General features: G+C 40.2%; 1 protein-coding gene across 1 annotated transcript in view; it reads right to left on the bottom strand.

The window, feature by feature from the left end:
- LOC117522780 (exportin-1) overlaps positions 1 to 19,902 on the bottom strand; it is a 98,319-nt gene that overhangs the window by 32,535 nt on the left and 45,882 nt on the right. The window contains exon 4 of the mRNA XM_034184167.1: positions 8,475 to 8,547. Coding sequence (XP_034040058.1) covers positions 8,475 to 8,547 — 73 coding nt within the window. The remainder of the gene's footprint in view (positions 1 to 8,474; positions 8,548 to 19,902) is intronic.

Raw genomic sequence — 19,902 nt, forward strand, 5'->3', positions numbered from 1 at the left:
CCATCTGCGGGCACACAGCCATCTGCGTGCACACAGCCATCTGTGTGCACACAGCCATCTGTGTGCACACAGCCTCTCCAGCCACAGATAGCATGCGAACATGCGCACAGCCGTCTGTAGTGCACAGCCATTTGTGTGGGTGCGCACAGCCTCTCCAGCCACAGATGGCACGTGAACATACGCACAGCTGTCTGTGGCACACAGCCATCTGTGTGCACACAGCCATCTGTGTGCACACAGCCATCTGTGTGCACACAGCCATCTGTGTGCACACAGCCATCTGTGGCACACAGCCATCTGTGTGCACACAGCCATCTGTGGCACACAGCCATCTGTGTGCACACAGCCATCTGTGTGCACACAGCCATCTGTGTGCACACAGCCTCTCCAGCCACAGATAGCATGCGAACATGCGCACAGCCGTCTGTAGTGCACAGCCATTTGTGTGGGTGCGCACAGCCTCTCCAGCCACAGATGGCACGTGAACATACGCACAGCTGTCTGTGGCACACAGCCATTTGTGTGTGCACACAGCCTCTCCAGCCACTGACAGCATGTGAACGTGCGTAAATAGATAAAGTAGTTGTTAAAATGTTCTTGCCGCTATTGTTTTTGTATGAAAACACTGCTTTTCGTCCCACACATCGATGAGTCACATTCGGCTCATCAGATCTTTAGTTATTGATCTGTTCAGATATTGTCAATGCTCGTGCAAGACGTTGGACTCGAGAGGTTGGACGGAGTTGGATGACAATCAAACGGAACGCTGACGGTACGGAACTACACAAACGATGAGGAACCCTCAAGACAGAAAGCAAAATGGATTCCGGACAAATTGAAGCTGTTATCGGGATTCGTTCACATTTTTCAACAGTTTGAAAATTCTGACAAAGCACCAGCTACAGGAACGAAGCTGGACGACGGTTAAATGATGTCTCCAAAAATCAACGCAAGTCCAGATTTCTTGTTTCGTTTTGGCATTGGTGTCCTTCATTAGTGCCATCTGACCGAGGCTTTACATTCCTGGTCTGGCCACACATACATGTTTAAGGCAAATCCCACCCAGTTAAACGTAAATGTAGTGACAAACAAGCAGTATACGTCAGAAGAGCTGGAGGGAGAGCCAACAAGACAAAAATATTTTGTCAGACAGAGATGATTCAACTCTAACCAGCTCCATGGTAGAAAAACTTTAATCCTTTAATCCTCATACAAGCTAGAGGTAAAATATTTATGTAAACAATGACAATCATGCACTTTACATGAAGTCACACATTTTAATTAAATCTGGATTACTTCAAATACACCAACATTTTTAAAAACTGTACATATCAAAGTACAAATTAAATTGTGGGTCATTCCATGTCAATTCAACAAGGGCCTCATGCACTTTGTCTCAGATTTTCTTCAAATTTTAATCAAATATTCCCAGACTGTTCAGAACAACAAATCAGAAGTTTCAGGCCTGTAGGCCAAGTAGTTCCTGAGATATGGCCAATTTACTGTGCATAGGGTCAGCAAATAATGGACTTAAAGACCTGAAATTTTCTGTGGCAGTTGTCATGGACACCCAGACTTGGACTATAGTCAAACAACAGACATTGACACTAAAAGTGTGAAGTTTATTTATGCTCAAACTATGGAAAATATTACATTGACTATTGTGAGCATCCATGTATGAGACACTGAAGCATACCATTACACTCAAAGAAGCCTTTCCATTTCTTGGCTCCTTAATGCCAGCTATATTGGCTATGAAATATGTAAATTTGGCATATCTGTGGTAAACAGTTATTGTGGGAGAAACCTCTGAAATCTGAAAAAAGAAATTTATTAGAAGAAAAGCTCATGTGGACAGTAAATAAAACTCTTCAAACTGATTCCATTTTGAAGGTACTGATATCAACTTTATGTGTTATAAATATGGCCTTCTTTATGAAACTCCTTATGAAACTCCTCCTGGTTAATTTAAGCATCCAATTATGGCTAATTTGTGCACTCGCGAATGTATTTCAAGAGCTGAAATGACAATTTCATTTTAATTGTGTGCACACACTGCATTCATATGATTCATGGCACACCCCAGAATGCTTGCACACAGATCTGTCAGGGGGATTCCCCGAGGTTTCCATGGTTACTAGGCTTATATTCCATCAATAGAAATACATTCTAGTGTCTAGATATTCTATCTTGAACATGGCTCCAGAAATGGCGGCCATAATTTTTGCCTAAAAAATGGCAGACCCCATGCACACTAAATTGGCCATATCTCAGAAACTACTTGGCCTACACGCCTCAAACTTCAGATTTGTTGTTCTGAATAGTCTGGGAATATTTGATTCAAATTTAAAGAAAATCTGAGACAAAGTGCGTGAGGCTCCTCAAATATTCATTGAATTGACATGGAATGACCCTTGTGTAATTCACTGTATAATCCTTTGTTGTGTAATGTGAGACAACTGAATCACATTATGCTCTTTAAAATAAAGACTCTTAATCTATTAGGATCTGAAGTTCTCGACGTAAGTTCAACCTTTCTTCAAGAAACACTGTAGAAATTCTTCAAAATATTTGCAGCAAGAAGAGATGTACCAATGTTCTTGTAAGCCTTTACTATCAAAATAAGACTGTCACATCAGCCTGTGTTTCATAACAAACCATCAGATTGAATGGTATTCTATTAGACTTGAAAAATATCTTGCTCAGCTTTAACATGACTTGGGATTCACCACATCTTCTTTGGGGCCACCCTCAACCCTAAGCACAAAGCAGTCTGAATTGCAGGAGCGAAATCAAAGACCCCATCTTCATGTATGTAATCATCAGTAATATTCAGCCTTATTGGGACATATGCGATGTTTTATTTCCTGAATACATGCGGGTTAGAAAGAGGTGGAGATGGACATTTGTTGATCAAAAAATACAATTTGATTTGAAAGCCAATTTAAAGCCATGTTAAAACCATATTACATTTGGAGACAACACCCCAATTGACTGTGTGTACTGGAGTGATTAAGTAAACACAGGTGGAGTGACCTTCAGGCAGGTAATAGCTAACACCTTAGATTATGCCACTTTTATGGCTAAAAATTGTTCTGAACCTGTGTGCATTTTTCAGACACTGTATGGCTAATTTTACTTTTATGAGCTACATCAGGACTCACACAAATTAAAGAGCTGGAAGTAATGATTCATAAACTGGTATATAATTTTTTTTAAAGATAGTGCTGACTGGGGAGTGAGATATGCCCTTTAAGGTCTTTAAGGATCCACAGAGACTCAACTGGAAAATGGAGTAAGGGAATGAATAAACTGATTAATTAGTCCATCCCCTTCAGATTGAAGGGGAACATAACTGATGCTACAAATGCTATCATTTTGTGACTCACCAATTTAAAAGGGCCGGTAATGTGGATAAAATGATTAGATGTTGGTTAACTCTGATGCACCAGATTCATACAAAACGTATTTTCAATTACCGGTATGTAGTATGGCATGGACCTGACTACCACAGGTTGAACACTACCATCTGCTGGACGTAGTAGGGGTGTTGTAGAGAATAATCTTTTACCACATACCTGTCTGCCACCTGATGGACACATCTTGGTTTGTTGCAATCTTATTCATATGCATGCTGGAAATTAGGAGCAGGGTAGTTTAAATTAGATGAACCTTAAAATGAGCTTGTTTTCTCACTATTTTTCCCCACTTCTAAAGCCTAGGTCTCAAGGCCACCAAAACCACTGCTGCTTGTTAATGTGTGAAATTAATGGAAATATTTTTCATTAATTAATCTAAGGTGGTGCTGCCATATTTGTTCCACTACATTTAATATTCACCATTAATAACCTATTTGCCTATTTATCAAACTTAAAATTTTGTGCCTTCAGCAAATTTGTGTAGAACAACTAATGAAGGAGAGGAAAACTTTTTAACTTAACTTTTCTGAATAACTAAAATGGGATGTGAACCAATATCTTTGTTTTATTAAGCAATATCTAGTGGGTCTGATTGGGGTTCTCGCTTTAAAGTCAAGCCAATTGGAGTTAGGAAAACCATAAATATAAAAATGATTAAGGCTCTTGAGGTGAGTAATCTTGTCAAACAAATATGTAGGGTGTGATGCCAATTTAGGATTTCGTAAAAGCAAAAAAGGTGAAAATTTGCAAAACAAAAAAAATAGTCAACACACATTATGCAGTATAACTAAAGTATTAAAAAGCTGGGTCACACACCAACACTAGACACTATAACTTATACACATTTTATTTAAATGTATTCATAAGCAGTCTTAAGTACATAATTGTATCACTATCATGACATATATAGAGTACCGGACGTCCAATGTATTGTATCGTATCGAGTTTTTAGAAACAATACAGAGCTAACAACATAGATACTAACTTACAAAATCCATCATGGTTGGGTATCGAGAACCGGTTCTTTTCTAGTATCGTTAAGAAATGATTCGATCCACCGATATCAATAGCCTTTTTGCTTAACGATTCCCTTATCGGTCCTTCAGAGCAGCCATTGTTTTTGAGTGTGTTTGTTGGGAAAATGATCATTCCTCTACCTTGATTACAGACCCTGCAGCGGCTCTGTAATCAACTGTTTCTGCAGCATGACTCCAGTTTGAAGCGTGAATCAATGAAGCAATGCTTCGATCCACTGGCTTGTTGGTTCTTTGATTCGCTGTTCTACAGAAACGGTAAGTCCGCTTTTTAACCCCTCTCAAAGTCATTAAAATATCATGAGTCACTTTTGTGTGTATTAAAGTCACTAACCGGGACTCTTGTTTTGTTGTAGTCAAGAAATGAGAATCGTCCTCCGTTTTGGCACAGCCCCAAACACTGCGCGGCTCTCTGCCGAGACAGAGTCCGGTCGGAATTAATAACTTCAAAATGAATTGCCGCTTTAAATAAAATGACGCCTCTTTACAAATGTTGCAATACAGACAATAAACTACAATCGACTAAAAACAGGTTTTAAGTCTCGACTTAAAAATGTCCTTGGACTCGGACTGCCTCATGGTTGCAGGAAGACTGTTCCACAGAGAGGGTGCACATTAAGAAAAAGCTCTTTGACCCGCTGACATAGAAAACCTGTAAAGCCTACTTTTAGTACACAAAAAATTCACAAGAGGTATCGATAAGGGAATCGATAAGGAATCGGATTGATAAGCGGAATCGATAATGGTATCGATAAAATCGTAATGATACCCATCCCTAGTCATGGACTAACACCTCTCTACCTGGTCAACCCAATTAAACCGTACGTACTGGCCTGCATTCTGCATTCTCGGGATGCAGGATGTGTTTTCCTAACGGTGCACTGACACGTGCATGACTTTGATTCACCAGCTGCACTCTGATGTGATCCGCTGACGCAACCACTCGCTCTGTTCACTTCTTCTTTACGCCACTTGACGAGCTGCACGTTGTGTTGGTGAGCAGATAGCACCATGCAGCAGGACATTTATGTGTGAAGGATTTTTTGAACATTTCAAAATTCTTTTTGCACAATTGCACGCGCTGGCGTCCCTCTCACGTTCAGTCTACACCCATTAAAGACGAGTTTACTCTCCTGCATGACACAGGTTGTACAAGTGCGTGAATCAAAGTTGTGCACGTGTCAGTGCACCTTAAGGTTAAAAAGAAGTAGGCAGGCCGCAGACCTTTCGCTTACTGTGTGTCTGTTCTGTGGAACAATGTGCCTGCTGAGATACAACAGCCCAATTCTCTGGAGCAATTAAAGTCCAGATTAAAAACTCATCTGTTTTCCCTTTCATAGGGCTAGCATATTTGCATAGTATAAAACAATTTTTTCCTCTCCCTTTAAACTGTGTTGTTAACAGTGGAGCAGGTCTCAGCCTCATTATATCTAAATGCATGGTCTGTTTGCGAAGCAAAGGACTAGCTGCCGGTGACCATTAGTAACCTTTGTGCTTCTCTCTTGGTTTACAACTCGGGACTAATGCTTTAGGTGCCATTAGCTCTGGCCGGCTGATTCTGCTCTCTTTCTGTCTGAGGTGCTGTCACCAAAACAGGACCTGGGACCTGGGTTTTTGTCACCACCTGCTGGACCACTGGACAACCACTCACTTGCTCAAGACAGCCCGATGCTGCTGACCTATGAGACTTCACATTAACTTAAAATTGCAACTTTTTAGAAGCCGATTTGTTCTGGACTGTATTTTGCGTGCTGTTCTTGTCTACATTTTGTTTTAAACTTTCTGTTACTGTTAGAATGGCCTACACAGTGGGTCACCTCTCTGAGTGTAGTCTGCTTGAGGTTTTTACCTCAAGCAGAGATAAAAACCTTACCACTGTCAGCTATGTGCTTAGTAAGGTTAGACTTTACCCATGTGAAGCACTTAGGGGCGACTTTGTTGTGAATTGGCACAATATAAATTCATTGAATTAGGCATGGGGATATTAAAAAATAATAACCACCTTTATTTAACTAGATAAAATCCCATTGAGTTCGAGACCTCTTTCACAAGGGTGACCTGGCCAAGAAAGTAGTCATCAAAAAGTGGCAAATGTCCTTACCTTTAAACTAGAGTGCACCCAGCACACAGTACTGTGGTATGAGGAAAGAAATGGAAGCAAAAGGTTTTCTGGCAAGTTAACTGTTTAGCACCACTTGTCAGAGAGCGTGCACAGTGGAAAACAGCCACTTAACTGTATGTGACTAGTGACGATACATGCAGATAAACAGAGTGCATGTACTCGTACTTTAGACTTAAGCTGCGTTTACACATAACGACAAGTCACGAATGCCACGAAATATACATTCTTGGCCACTGATCACTAATGTGATGATTTGGGGCAGAGGTGTCAGGTGTCCTCAGGAACTGCTGCAACCTGTTACCACGCGTTACGATTAACTCATTGAGTGCCAGCCATTTTCAAAGTTCAGAACATCCCAGTGCCATGATTTTTCAGCATTTGAGTGTTTTTTCAAGACCCATAGAAAATTGAGTTCTATGTCCATGTCAACAACAAACATACCAAAAGAAACTTCAGACTTTCCTTTATCATCAGAAAAAAAAACGTTTGTTTGTACCTCTTTCCATTCTTTAGTAATTGTCTGCAGGAGGGTTTAACTGTGCGCACGCTTCTTCCTCCGCCGGACTGGAGGAGGTGCAGAGATGTCTGGCTGCACGTGAGTCTCCTCTCGCTCCTCTGGTTCCTCTGGCTCAGACTCGTCCTCCCGCTCAATAACAGCAGGTGGAACACCTGCAGGAGCGTCCTGAGGAGCTTCAGCAGGAACTGTGGAATGACACTTGGCTGACTTCGCGTCACTGTTCCTCTTCGGCATACTGCATCAAACTGAACGCTGTGGAGCCGAGTTTAATTGTGCGCACGTGACAGAAAACTGATTTGTCATGGCGCGCAGTGAAATGTGACGCCGCGTTACAAGTCATGTCGAAACTTGACAGTTTCCGTGTCACTTCGTAACAACGTGTGACAGTTTGGGCTCCAAGAACCATCACAGGAACCACTACGAACGTTGTCACGTTCTAAGGATCACTACTCATCAAGACAGATCAACACGCTCAGTTGCAGCCTCCACGACGTGAGATTAAATGAGGATGGTGTGTGACATTCGTGGAAGATTTTTTGACAGGCAAAAACATGCTCCACGAATATCAAGAATATCACGCACCAAGACGCACTATTAAGAAACCTATTCAGCTGCGTTAAGTCACGTTAAGAATGTCAGGAATGTGTCACGAATTACAGAAAAATGACATTTGGAACGTGTCTTGCTCATGTGTAAACGCACCATTAGTTTGAGGTGTTTAACTCACAAACACTTTCTGGTGATAGATGGTAAAGTATCAGCTCTGCAACTGACCACATCTCATTTTTAGATTAACATGCCAACATGAGCAGTTGTATGTACAACACTCACAGACAGACAGATAGGGTGATCCCATCAGTCACAAATTTTTGTGTGCATGGATATAACATGCTTAAAAAAAACAGCAACCAATAACGACTCAAATAATGTAAGTATTAGGTGACACAATAAATACTAATGCTGGTTTCTGAGGACAAGTGTTTCTCCTGCAGTCTATACGTGCTTTACTGTGCATTTACAGCTCAATTTATCCCTGTCAACCAAAAGAAGTGCATTCTGCCACACCAGAAAGTGAAAATGGAATGTTCAAGTGCAACGATCCTTCTTTTCCTTTTCAAAGTTTCGTTAATGAGTACATCCAAACAAATACAAACACCTGGCTCCTATGACAGCCTGAATTCATATCTACTTCTTTAAGCACTGTACAGCTGTCTAAAACTAAAGTGTGATGAAGTTCAAAGTCTATAATCTACTAAATGAATTCAAGCGATACCTACCTTTTATGGGTATACATAAAATAAATCACAACAGAAGGTATTGACATAATTTCAGCTTTTTTTTTATAAATAGTAAAGTGGCAATGTCACAAACTACACATTTACCTTCACACTGGTTCCTGGGAAGTATCTTCCATCTTGTTTTGATAACCGTTTCCAGAATCTGAAGTGCATAATACTGCAACATGCAAGGAGAGAAGAGCATTAGGACACAGCAATAACCAATAATTACGGTCAATCAAATAATCAATTAAACCCGAAAGCAGTATGTCACAATCCAGTCTGCAATGCCATCTGTTTCTAATTTGGACTGGAACGAAGCACATCTCTCATGCAGATTGTTGCACAAAAAGGAAATTTTTTTTTTAAGGTCTAAAAGTAATAAGATGGGAGACTGAAGAAATCTTGCTGTTTCTTTCTGAATCACACCAGACTGCAAAACACTGCAGAAAATAATCCATTAACCGGATTGGGATCTAGGTACTCCAAGAGTGTGTTTAATGTTCTTGATTCTTATTGGCACACCAAAGTCGAGAACAAATGTTGCTTTACTGAACCTACAAAACTATGTACAGTTCAGTATCGGGAATCAGATTTGAAAGGGAACAACGTAGTTGAAATCTCGAACATTCAAAAATATGCATTATATTTACAATTTCAAGTTCAGTGTACCCGGGTTTACCATATATTATGGATACAGTTTATGTCACATTGGGATGGAATGCCTGTGTGCGGATACACTGCAGAATGACACTGGTGCAAAGACTACTTCACCCATGATACATCAAGTCAGTATTTTCTTGAAATTCTGCATAAGCAAGCTGGATTATGTTATCTAGCATCACACTCATAATACTCCACAATAAAGCATTCCAAGAACATATGCCAATGTACAGAACAGAGTAGGGCTGTACAATTAATTGAATAAAAATGGATATAGGACTTCCGGTGTCATGGCGTAGGGACAGGACATGCTTGGTGTTCGCTCTCCTGCTTTTATAGCATTTCACCACCATAAACTCGGAATTAGAGAATTAAAACAGATTGTTAAACTCGCAGAAGGTGGGTTAAAAAGAGAAGAGAGGCAAAGAAGACCTGAAAATGTCCAAATCACGTGACAGACACGCCTCGTCTTCGAAAACTAGCAGCGCAGCAGAACAAGCTAATAGCGCTAGCTCACCGATAATACAACTGCGAACGACCTACTTAGTGCCATTGAGTCGCTCAAAACTGAGCTGAAACAGGATAACGAAAGAGTGAGAAAAGATATCAACATCTTACAGCAAGAATTGAGCGGCAAACTCGATTCAATGACTGAGGATGTGAGAGGTCTGTCAGAAAGAGTGGAGGAAGCGGAGACCCGAGTGGGATGTGTGGAGGACGCGACACTAGATCTGACCCAAGCTATGACCGAGAGTTTGAAGCGACAAAGGCGGCTTCAAGACAAACTAACTGAATTGGAGTCGAGATCCCACAGAAACAACATCAGGATCTTTGGAGTAGACGAGCGGGAACGCCCGAAATCAATGGTACAATTTATCTCAGATTTTCTAAAACGAGAGTTACAGTTATCGACAGACCTGGATTTAAAAATACAGCGTGCGCACCGCATCCCAGCAAAGCGTCCCAGTGCTTTCCCAAGAACCATTATAGTTAATTTCCAGGAATTCACCACTAAAGAAATGATCCTCAAAGAAGCATGGAAAAAGAGAATCCAGTCTAACGGTACAAGTGTCTTTTTTGATCACGATTACGCATTGGAGACGGTTCAAAAGCGCAAGGAATACCAGCAGGTAAAGAAGGCGTTGAAGGAGCGGGGAATACGCTTTCAAACTCCATATACAAGCATACGTATCCACTGGGTCGACGGTGTGCGAACATACAGTACGGCGCGAGAAGCCGGGCTCGAGCTGAGGAGACGCGGGTTTGAGGTGGAGGTTCCCGCCGCAAATAAAGAAGACGCGCAATTCTGGCTTCAAAAACTCCAGGGGTGGCAGTATGTGGGGCAGAAGTCAAAAGAAGATGCGTCAGCAGCAGCGCGAAGAGCAAAGGACAAGCTGAAGGAGTTCCAAAGAAACGACGAGGAACGAGATTAATAAGAAGCTATTTTCCTCAGATAGCTAAACATATAAATTCGGCGGCCCCCTCAAACTTTGGAATTGGAGAGAGGACACCAGGAGATGGCGCTATAACGTTGGACACTCAGGTTTGAGATGTTTATGTCACTCAAACCTTGTATAGGGCACTCCCACTTCGGGGAGATTAGCTCTGGACCTTCCAACGGGGTCGAGGTGGAAGAGATATATAATCCACCGGATGGAAGTCAGAAGTATTATTATAATTTTTTCTGTTTAAATAATTATGTTCTTGTTGTTCTTGTTCTAAGGTTCAGTTTTAGTGTGGGGCTTATTATTATGATATACAGCTTATATGAGCGGGGGGAGTGAATTAAAAATAGTTTCAATTAATATAAACGGCCTTGGTAATCCAATTAAGAGGAGCAGACTATTAACAAACATAAGAAGGTACAAAGCGCAGGTGATTTTCCTCCAAGAAACCCACCTGTCAAAAGTAGAACATGAGAAATTTAAAAAGATGGGCTACAAAAACTCTTTTTTGCTCCTATAAAAATAACAGAAGAAGAGGAGTAATCACTCTTATAACTAACTCTGTAAATTTTGAACTGATGGAGGAAGACTGTGATAAAGATGGGAGATATGTGATGGTCAAAGGAAAGATTGATAATGTCATTGTCACTTTAGTTAACGTATATGCACCCCCAGAAGGAGATCAGAAATTTTTTCAATTATTATATAACAAGATCACTACAAAGACCGAGGGTATACTAATAAGTGGAGGGGATTGGAATACTGTCCTAAACCATGCCAAGGATTCAACTAGCACCAAAATATATAAAAATAATAGAACAAAAAATCTTAAAAAGTTAATAGCGGAGGCGGCACTTATAGACGTGTGGAGAGATCTTCACCCCCAAGACAAAGACTATACCCATTACTCAGCAGCTCATAAGGTGCACTCCCGGATTGACTTTTTCTTAATGAACACCGTTGATACACACAGAGTTAAAGACTGCAGAATAGGAGTAGCAGATATATCAGATCATAATTCTATACATTTAACAATCCATTTAAAGAAACAAAACAGGACAACATTATGGAAGATGAACACAAACATCCTCAGTAATGAAAAGGTTGTACAAGAAATTAAAAAAGAAATTCAAGATTGCATTATAGTTAAAGATGACCAAACAGAGCCCATAATAATATGGGACACTGTCAAAGCTGTTATGCGAGGCAATTTGATTTCTAGAACGGCTCATATTAACAAAATGAAAGTTCTTAATCAGACCAAATTAGAAGAAAAATTGAGGGAATATGAAAAAAAAAACAACATTTCGACAAAAGTGAAACCTTAGCTAAATGCCTAAAAGATATAAGATACCAACTGTCAAATCTGGCGAAAGAAGAAATAGGGAGAAAATTAAAATTCATTAAACAAACCTTTTACGAATCAGGCCCGAAAGCGACAAGATTATTGGCAAAACGTTTAAGATCTCAAAAATTGAGAAATGTGATCTATAAGATCCGAGATCCACATACTAGAGAAATTAACAGTGAACCAGAAGAAATTAAAAAAAATCTTTCAAATCTATTTTAAATCTCTATATGATCAACCAGATCAAGTAGATGGAAAAGAAGTTGAGGATTTCTTGGCTAAATTAGACCTCCCCAACATAGGTACAACTCAGAATAAGACACTATCTAGACCCATAACTAAGGAAGAACTGGACGAGACAATTAATACGTTAAAAAGTAATAAAACTCCAGGGAGTGATGGTTATCCTAACGAATGGTACAAAGTTTTTAAAGACGACTTAACTCCCTTAATGTTAGACTCATTTAATTGGACACTTAAACACGCAAAATGTCCTTCATCATGGAGAGACACAGTCATATCAGTTATACTAAAAGAAAAGAGAAATAAGGAATACTGTGAGTCATATCGCCCAATTTCTATATTGAATGTAGACTATAAATTATTTACTTCCATAATAACAAGAAGAATAGAGACTTTCCTTCCTGATATAATAGACGAAGACCAGACAGGATTTATAAAAGGAAGGCAAACTCAAGACAATATTCGACGTACTCTACACATAATTCATGAGGCCAAGAAACAAAATATACCATTAGCCTTAGTAAGCCTTGACGCTGAAAAGGCATTTGATAGAGTATGTTGGAGATTCTTATTTGCAGTCGAAAAGATTCGGATTCTGTAACGATATTATTAAGTGCATACAAGCCCTATATTATAAACCAATGGCAAGAATTAAAATAAATGGTGACTTGACAGAGAGATTTGAGCTTTTTAGGGGCACTAGACAGGGTTGTTGTTTAAGCCCTGCTCTCTTTGCCTTATTTATTGAGCCCTTAGCCCAACACGTACGACAAACAACCCAATTGAAAGGAGTAACGGTATCTAAAGAAGAGCAAAAACTAAGTCTTTTTGCGGATGACATAATAGTATATCTCCGAAATCCTGATCAAACATTTCCCAACCTGATAAAAACCCTAAAAGATTATGGAAGAAAATCAGGTTACAAATTAAATATTACTAAGACTCAGGTTCTCTGTATCAATTACAAACCAGTTGAATATATCAGACAAAAATATAATCTTAATTGGGACTCAGAACAAATCAAATATTTAGGGATTTATCTGACCAGAGAAGATAAAACATTATTTGAGGCTAACTACGACAAAATAAATGAGGTAATATACAGAGACTTGACAAAATGGACAAACTCAATTTTGGACTTTAGTTCCAGAATTGAGGCAATTAAAATGAATGTTTTGCCCCGTCTATTATATCTTTTCATCTCTTTACCAATCCAAATACCAGATACACAATTTGTAAAATGGGACAAACTAGTGAGCAGTTTTATTTGGAAGGGAGCAAAACCTAGGGTGAGGTATAAAACCCTCCAACTGGGTAAAAATAAAGGAGGACTCGCCCTTCCAAATTTTAAAGAATTTTTTCTAGCAGCCCAATTAAGATATATTGTTTTTTGGTGTTCTCCGGAATTTAGTTCTAAATGGAAAAGTATCGAAACTAATTATGACACATGTATACCTCAATCAAGACTGGGTGACAAAGTCAGCCCACAGCCCAAAGAAAAGAATCCAATAATTGAATTCTCTATTAAAATTTGGTGGGATACAATAAACAAATTCAAATTAGAAGGAGACAGTAAATTATTGACATGGCCTTCTCTTTCTCCCAACTTTAGAAGTGGTCAACTAGACTGTACATTCAAAAGGTGGATTGATAGGGGAATCACAGCCGTGACCACATTAATCAAAGGAAGAGTTTTTAAATCTTTTTCCCATTTAAAAAAGGAGTTTGCCCTAGATGACACTGACTTATTTAGATATTTTCAATTAAGACATTTTTATAACTCTGAAATTAGGCCTCATCTTTCACAAGAAAGCAGTGAATTAATTGAGATGATAACTGGTGCATATAGAACATTGCCTTCAAAAATTATTTCCAAATTGTATAAATGTTTGCAAAACTCCAATGGAACTGACTCAATGTATGTCAAAAAAAGTGGGAATCTGAGTTACAACTCAATTTGTCAGAGGATGATTGGCATTCTGTCTGCCTTTTCCAGCATACTACAACCGCCTCTAGACAATGGAGGGAATTCGGCTGGAAAAATATAATAAGATATTTTATTTCACCACTTATCAAAAGTAAGCAGCTCAAATCTCCTCAACAGTGCTGGAGACTCTGTGGTAGTTCGAGTGCCGGTCATTCTCATATTTTTTGGACATGCCCTATTCTCAGACCCTTTTGGAAATCCATAGCTAAAGAAATGGAGGATATACTCGGCTACAAGATTCCTAATGACTTTCAGAGTATGTACTTGGGTTTAACCTCTGAGAAGGTTTTACGGGCAGAAGATATTTATCTTTACAAAGTGATGTTGATTGCAAGCAAGAAAACCATCACAAAGAACTGGCTGAGAAACACCACTTTAACACTGATGCAATGGAAAGAGATTATGGAGGGAATCTTTGAGATGGAAAGAATTACCGTATTTTCCGGACTATAAGTCGCACCAGCCACTTTATCCATTATAAAGAAAAATAAACCATAAATAATTCGCACCGGAGTATAAGTCGCACCAGCCACTTTATCATTATAAAGAAAAATAAACCATAAATAAGTTGCACTGGACTATAAGTCCCATGGACATACAGGTATGTTAACTTAACATGAAAAGTTCAGATGATAATATTGTGACGGCTACCGTTTTCAGATGCATATTTCACCAGTCGTAACTTACAATCTGCAGAGTATGATTTTCTTTTTGGTGGCATTTTTTCGGGCCTTCTCCGTTGTCTTGTTAAGTTATCAGTAACATTGAAATTTTTATTTTTCTATGGTAGTCAGAAGTCGCAGGAACAGTCACACAAGCCTTGAGTGCCCTCTCGTGAGCTGCATTTTACCTACAGATATGTTTGTATTTTGCGGACCACATTGCGAGCCGAACCATGCAGCACCTACCTGCGCAGCTCATGACCACCCAGCGTTGTCGATCCAGCTCCTTCCAAGTGCAGACGCTAATCCTCCGTCGTCGCTCAGTGCTCCCATGCAGCTCTCAGCGTCAACTCTGCTCACACTGATATCCAAGGGTTGAAGCTGTTTTGTTAGCCGTCCCGGAATAAACACCATGTTCGTCTGCTTCAAACGCTATTCACAATCTTCGACGCCAGCTCCTTCCAAGTGCACACACTAATCCTCCGCCGTCGCTCACCCGGTGCTCCCACGCAGCTCTCAGCGTCAACTTAAACACTCTGCTCACACTGATATCCAAGGGTTGAAGCTGTTTTGTTCGCCATGCCGGAATAACAGCAAGCACCGTATTCGTCAGCTTCACACGCTGTGGGTGAGGTGAGGAATACGCGTCCAACGTTGTTCTCTGATTGGTTATCGCGACCAGCGTGACTTATAGGACGGCCGCCATACTACAGTGTCCATGATGCATTGCATTTCCTTTTCTGGTGGCCATTTTAAAACATAGATCGACTCTGTCACGTAAAATTGTTTTGTTACAGTAAATTAATTGAGATCCTACCGGTATATTTTTCATTTATAAGTCGCACCGGAGTATAGGTCGCACCCCCGGCCAAAACATGTAAAAAAGTGCGACTTATAGTCCGGAAAATACGGTACTCACCATTCAAGGCTGCAAGTACCAATTTTTAACCAAAGGTGGAAGAAATGGTTAACCTATAAGACTCATGTATAAAACCGCATGCTCTCGACCATAATGTAACCCTACCGTCGCCCCCCCCCCTTTCTTTTCTCTCTCTAATGGGTGTGTGAGTGTTCTCAATTTGTTCCTATTGTTCTTGAAAACTGCATAAATAAAAATTGGAGAAAAAAAAAGAAAAAAAAATGGATATACAGTGCATCCAGAAAGTATTCACAGCGCTTCACGTTTTACACATTTTGTTATGTTACAGCCTAATTCCAAAAGGGATGAAATTAATTTTTCCCCCCAAAATTGTACAAACAATACCCCATAATGGCAATTTGAAAAAAGGTTTGGAGATTTTTGCAAATTTATTAAAAATTAAAAAAAAAACAAAAAAAAACAAAACCCTAAGAAATCACACATACATAAGTATTCACAGCCTTTGCCATAAAGCTCAAAATTGAGCTCAGGTGCATTCTGTTTCCACTGATCATCCTCGAGATGTTTCTACAGTTAATCTGAGTCCACCTGGGGTAAATTCAGTTGACTGGACATGATTTGGAAAAGCACACACACCTCTCTACATAAGTTCCCACAGTTGAGAGTGCATGTCAGAGCACAAGCCAAACACTACGTCAAAAGAATTGTCTGTAGACCTCCAAAACAGGATTGTCTTGAGGCATAATCTGAGGAAGGATACAGAAACATTTCTGCTGCTTTGAAGGTCCCAATAAGCACAGTGGCCTCCATCATCCATAAATGGAAGGAGTTCGGATCCACCAGGACTCTTCCTAGAGCTAAACTGAGCGATCGGGGGAGAAGGACCCTGGTCAGAGAGGCGACCAAGAACCTGATGGTCACTCTGTTAGAGCTCCAGCATTCTTCTGTGGAAAGAGGAGAACATTCCAGAAGGACAAACATCTCCACAGCAATCCACCAATTAGGCCTGTATGGTAGTGTGGCCAGATGGAAGATACTCCTTCATAAAAGGCACATGGCAGCCTGCCTGGAGTTTTCCAAAAGGCACCCGAAGGAAACCAGGCACCATCCATCCCTACAGTGAAGCATGGTGGTGGCAGCATCATGCTGTGGGGATATTTTTCAGTGGCAGGAACTGGGAGACTAGTCAGGATTGAGGAAAAGATGAATGCAGTAATGTAGAGACATCCTGGATTAAAACCTGCTCCAGAGCGCTCTTGACCTCAGACTGGGGCAGCAGTTTGTCTTTCAGCAGGACAATGACCCTAAGCACACAGCCAAGATATCAAAGGAGTGGCTTCAGAACAACTCTGAATGTCCGTGAGTGGCCCAGCCAGACCCCAGACTTGAATCTGACTGAACATCTCTGGAGATCTGAAAATGGCTGTGCACAGAGACTACCCATCCAACCAAATAAAGCTTGAGAGGTGCTACAAAGAGGAAGGGGCAAAACTGCCCAAAGATAGGTGTGCCAAGCTTGTGTCACCATATTCAAGAAGACTTGAGGTTGTAATTGCTGCAAAAGGTGCATCAACAAAGTATTGAGCAAAGGGTGTGAATTCGGGTTGGGGCAACTAATGAAAATCATTCGTTGACTAGTCAAGTAGCATTCGTCATCGACTAGTCCGCAACTAAATTTGACATTGAATAAATTAAGCCAATTTCAATTCTTCATGGTGAAACTCAAATGTGACATTTATTTTAACAAATATAAGCACAAAATCACAAACAGAAAAAACAGCAATAGCATGAAGACAATACCTGTATTCATTATTAGACAAAGACGACCCATTTAAGATGACTAATTCACCTGCCAAGGTTCACCCACTTTCTTCATTGAGTGAGGGAGTGGTGGTAGCTTAAGCAGGCCTATTCTTTTAAGGGTTAAATGAACTTAATAAATGGCTTTCAACTAGCTGACTAATAAAAAATAGTCAACTACTCGGATGCCAGCTAGTCGTAGTTGACTATTACGACTAGCCGCCCCATCCCTAGTGTGAATACTTACGTGTACGTGATTTACTAGTTTTTCATTTTTAATAAATTTGCAGAAATTTCAACTAAAAAACAAAACTTTTTTCATGTTGTCACTATGGGGTGTTGTGAGTAGGATTATCATTATTTGACTAGTGACTTTTGAAAATAATAAGCGGTAAGTTACTTTGAAATGAATGAAACGCAGAGCTGCAGCCTAATAATTTTGAAAAATAAAAATCAGCAGCTTGTATTTTTATTCTGACTATAGAATTCATTTCCTTTTTTTCTCCTCCTCAGTCACATTTTGTGCTTGAACATTAAACAACTACACTAAGTCATCTAAAGTAAATATCTCAGCCTGTTAAAGTTCAGAGTTCTCAGCTCCTTTATGTGATTTCTGCTTCTGAACATCACTGCAGAGTTTCTACACATCAGGGTTTTTTTTTTTTTTTTAAACACACATGTGATTTTTTATTCTGTTCATTCATATATTCTCATTTTAAGGAATTCTGACCAATTTATTTCACCTCATAAATTCAGTATAACTGTCACCGACACGTGCACACAGTGTGAACAGGACGTAACGTCAAAACAGTCCAGAGAGAAATAAACATGGAGCTGTATATAAGAACTCGAGAGCGCAGCAGCACTGAGCCGTGAGGAGACGTGATCGCCATTTTAATTCCAGGCAAGTTAGTGATTTGCGTGCATAGAAGTTCACTTAGTCTCATCAAGAAACAGGTGGATTATGCCGGAAAGCTGCGCATGTTGGCAAAGCCACAAACGGAGGAACAAGGGTGACAATATTTCCTTCCATAAGTAAGTGGTTTTGGTTATTCTTGTAACTTTGTCCGTGATATTTGTATGATAAACAGCTGTATGTTTCCTGCCGTACCTGTGTCGCCTGATGACACAGACCATTAACTATTCACTTATATCTAGTTGATATTTTCCACTGCTAGACCAATGTCTACTTAAAATACTTGTCGTTAGTGATTAAAATTGTTAGACAAGACTGGGTATTTTTTTTTTTTTTTTTTTAATTGGCACCTTAAAATAATGAGATTATAATGACCCGTGCTGTGCCGCTCAGTCACGCCCACACACAGAGATGTGTACCCACACCACTGACTTCATGAATGAAACTCGGTCAACAAAGGATAATTGTGTAAAAATATTATATATATATATACGAGGTCTGTTAGAAAAGTATCAGACCTTTTTATTTTTTGCAAAAACCTGATGGATTTGAATCACGTGTGCTTGCATGAGTCAACCTTGAACCTTCGTGCGCATGTGTGAACTTTTTCACGCCTGCCGATTGCGTCAGTTGCTGGCAAGCAGCATTTGTTTGAGGAAGTGTATAGTACTCACACAAATGCTTCATTGCAAGGAAAAAGACGGAACGACTGGAGCAGCGCAGCATCAAATTTTGCCAGAAACTGGGTGACAGCCAGGTGGAAACCATTCGGAAGATTCAGATGGCTTTCTGTGACGATCCTATGGGCATCACAGAGATTAAGGAGTGGTACAACCGGTTTAAAGACGTCCACACAACGGTGGAGAGCGAGCCACGCTCCGGTCGGCCATCAACATGCTGAAATGGCCAGGTCATTTCCAAAGTGAACACTGTGGTGATAAGGGACCTTCGCGTAACTATCCCAGAAATTGCGTAAGAGGTGGACGTCAGCAGATTTTCGGCACATTCCACTGTGACATAACATTTGGCCATGAAAAGAGTGGCGGTGAAATTCGTGCCGAAGCTGCTGATGGCGGAGAAAAAGCACCTCCGTGTTGAAGTCTCAGGACATGCTGGACTCCAAAAAATGATGCCCACCTCTTCCACAATTTCTCGGATAGTCACACGACTGAAAAGCCACCGCCAAGCAGCACAGCGCAAATCCATGTAACTTTCAACACTAACATTTGGGAATGTGTGAGTGTCAGAGTAAGTTTAATACTTTCCTGACATAATTTAATATAATTTAATTTTACTTGCTGCATATCCAGGTCAAAATGGCATTTTAACACGTATTTTGCAAGCATTTTTCTGAGTATATTCAGTCGTGAACCTCCATTGAAAATGGATTAACATCTGGGTACTTCAATATTTTGCCCGGTTAGGAGGCGTCGTGCTGCTGTCCACGAGGGACGTTTTCGTTTAGTGTGCAGTATTAGGACTGCGCTCTCTAGTACTCACATACAGCTCCATGGAAATAAAAGCAGCACCACAGTTTAGTTTGTGTTGTTTTTCCACTCTGTGCTCACCGTGCCCCTCATCCGCTCCTC

The sequence above is a fragment of the Thalassophryne amazonica genome, chromosome 13, assembly GCF_902500255.1.
Source record: "Thalassophryne amazonica chromosome 13, fThaAma1.1, whole genome shotgun sequence".
NCBI lineage: Eukaryota > Metazoa > Chordata > Actinopteri > Batrachoidiformes > Batrachoididae > Thalassophryne > Thalassophryne amazonica.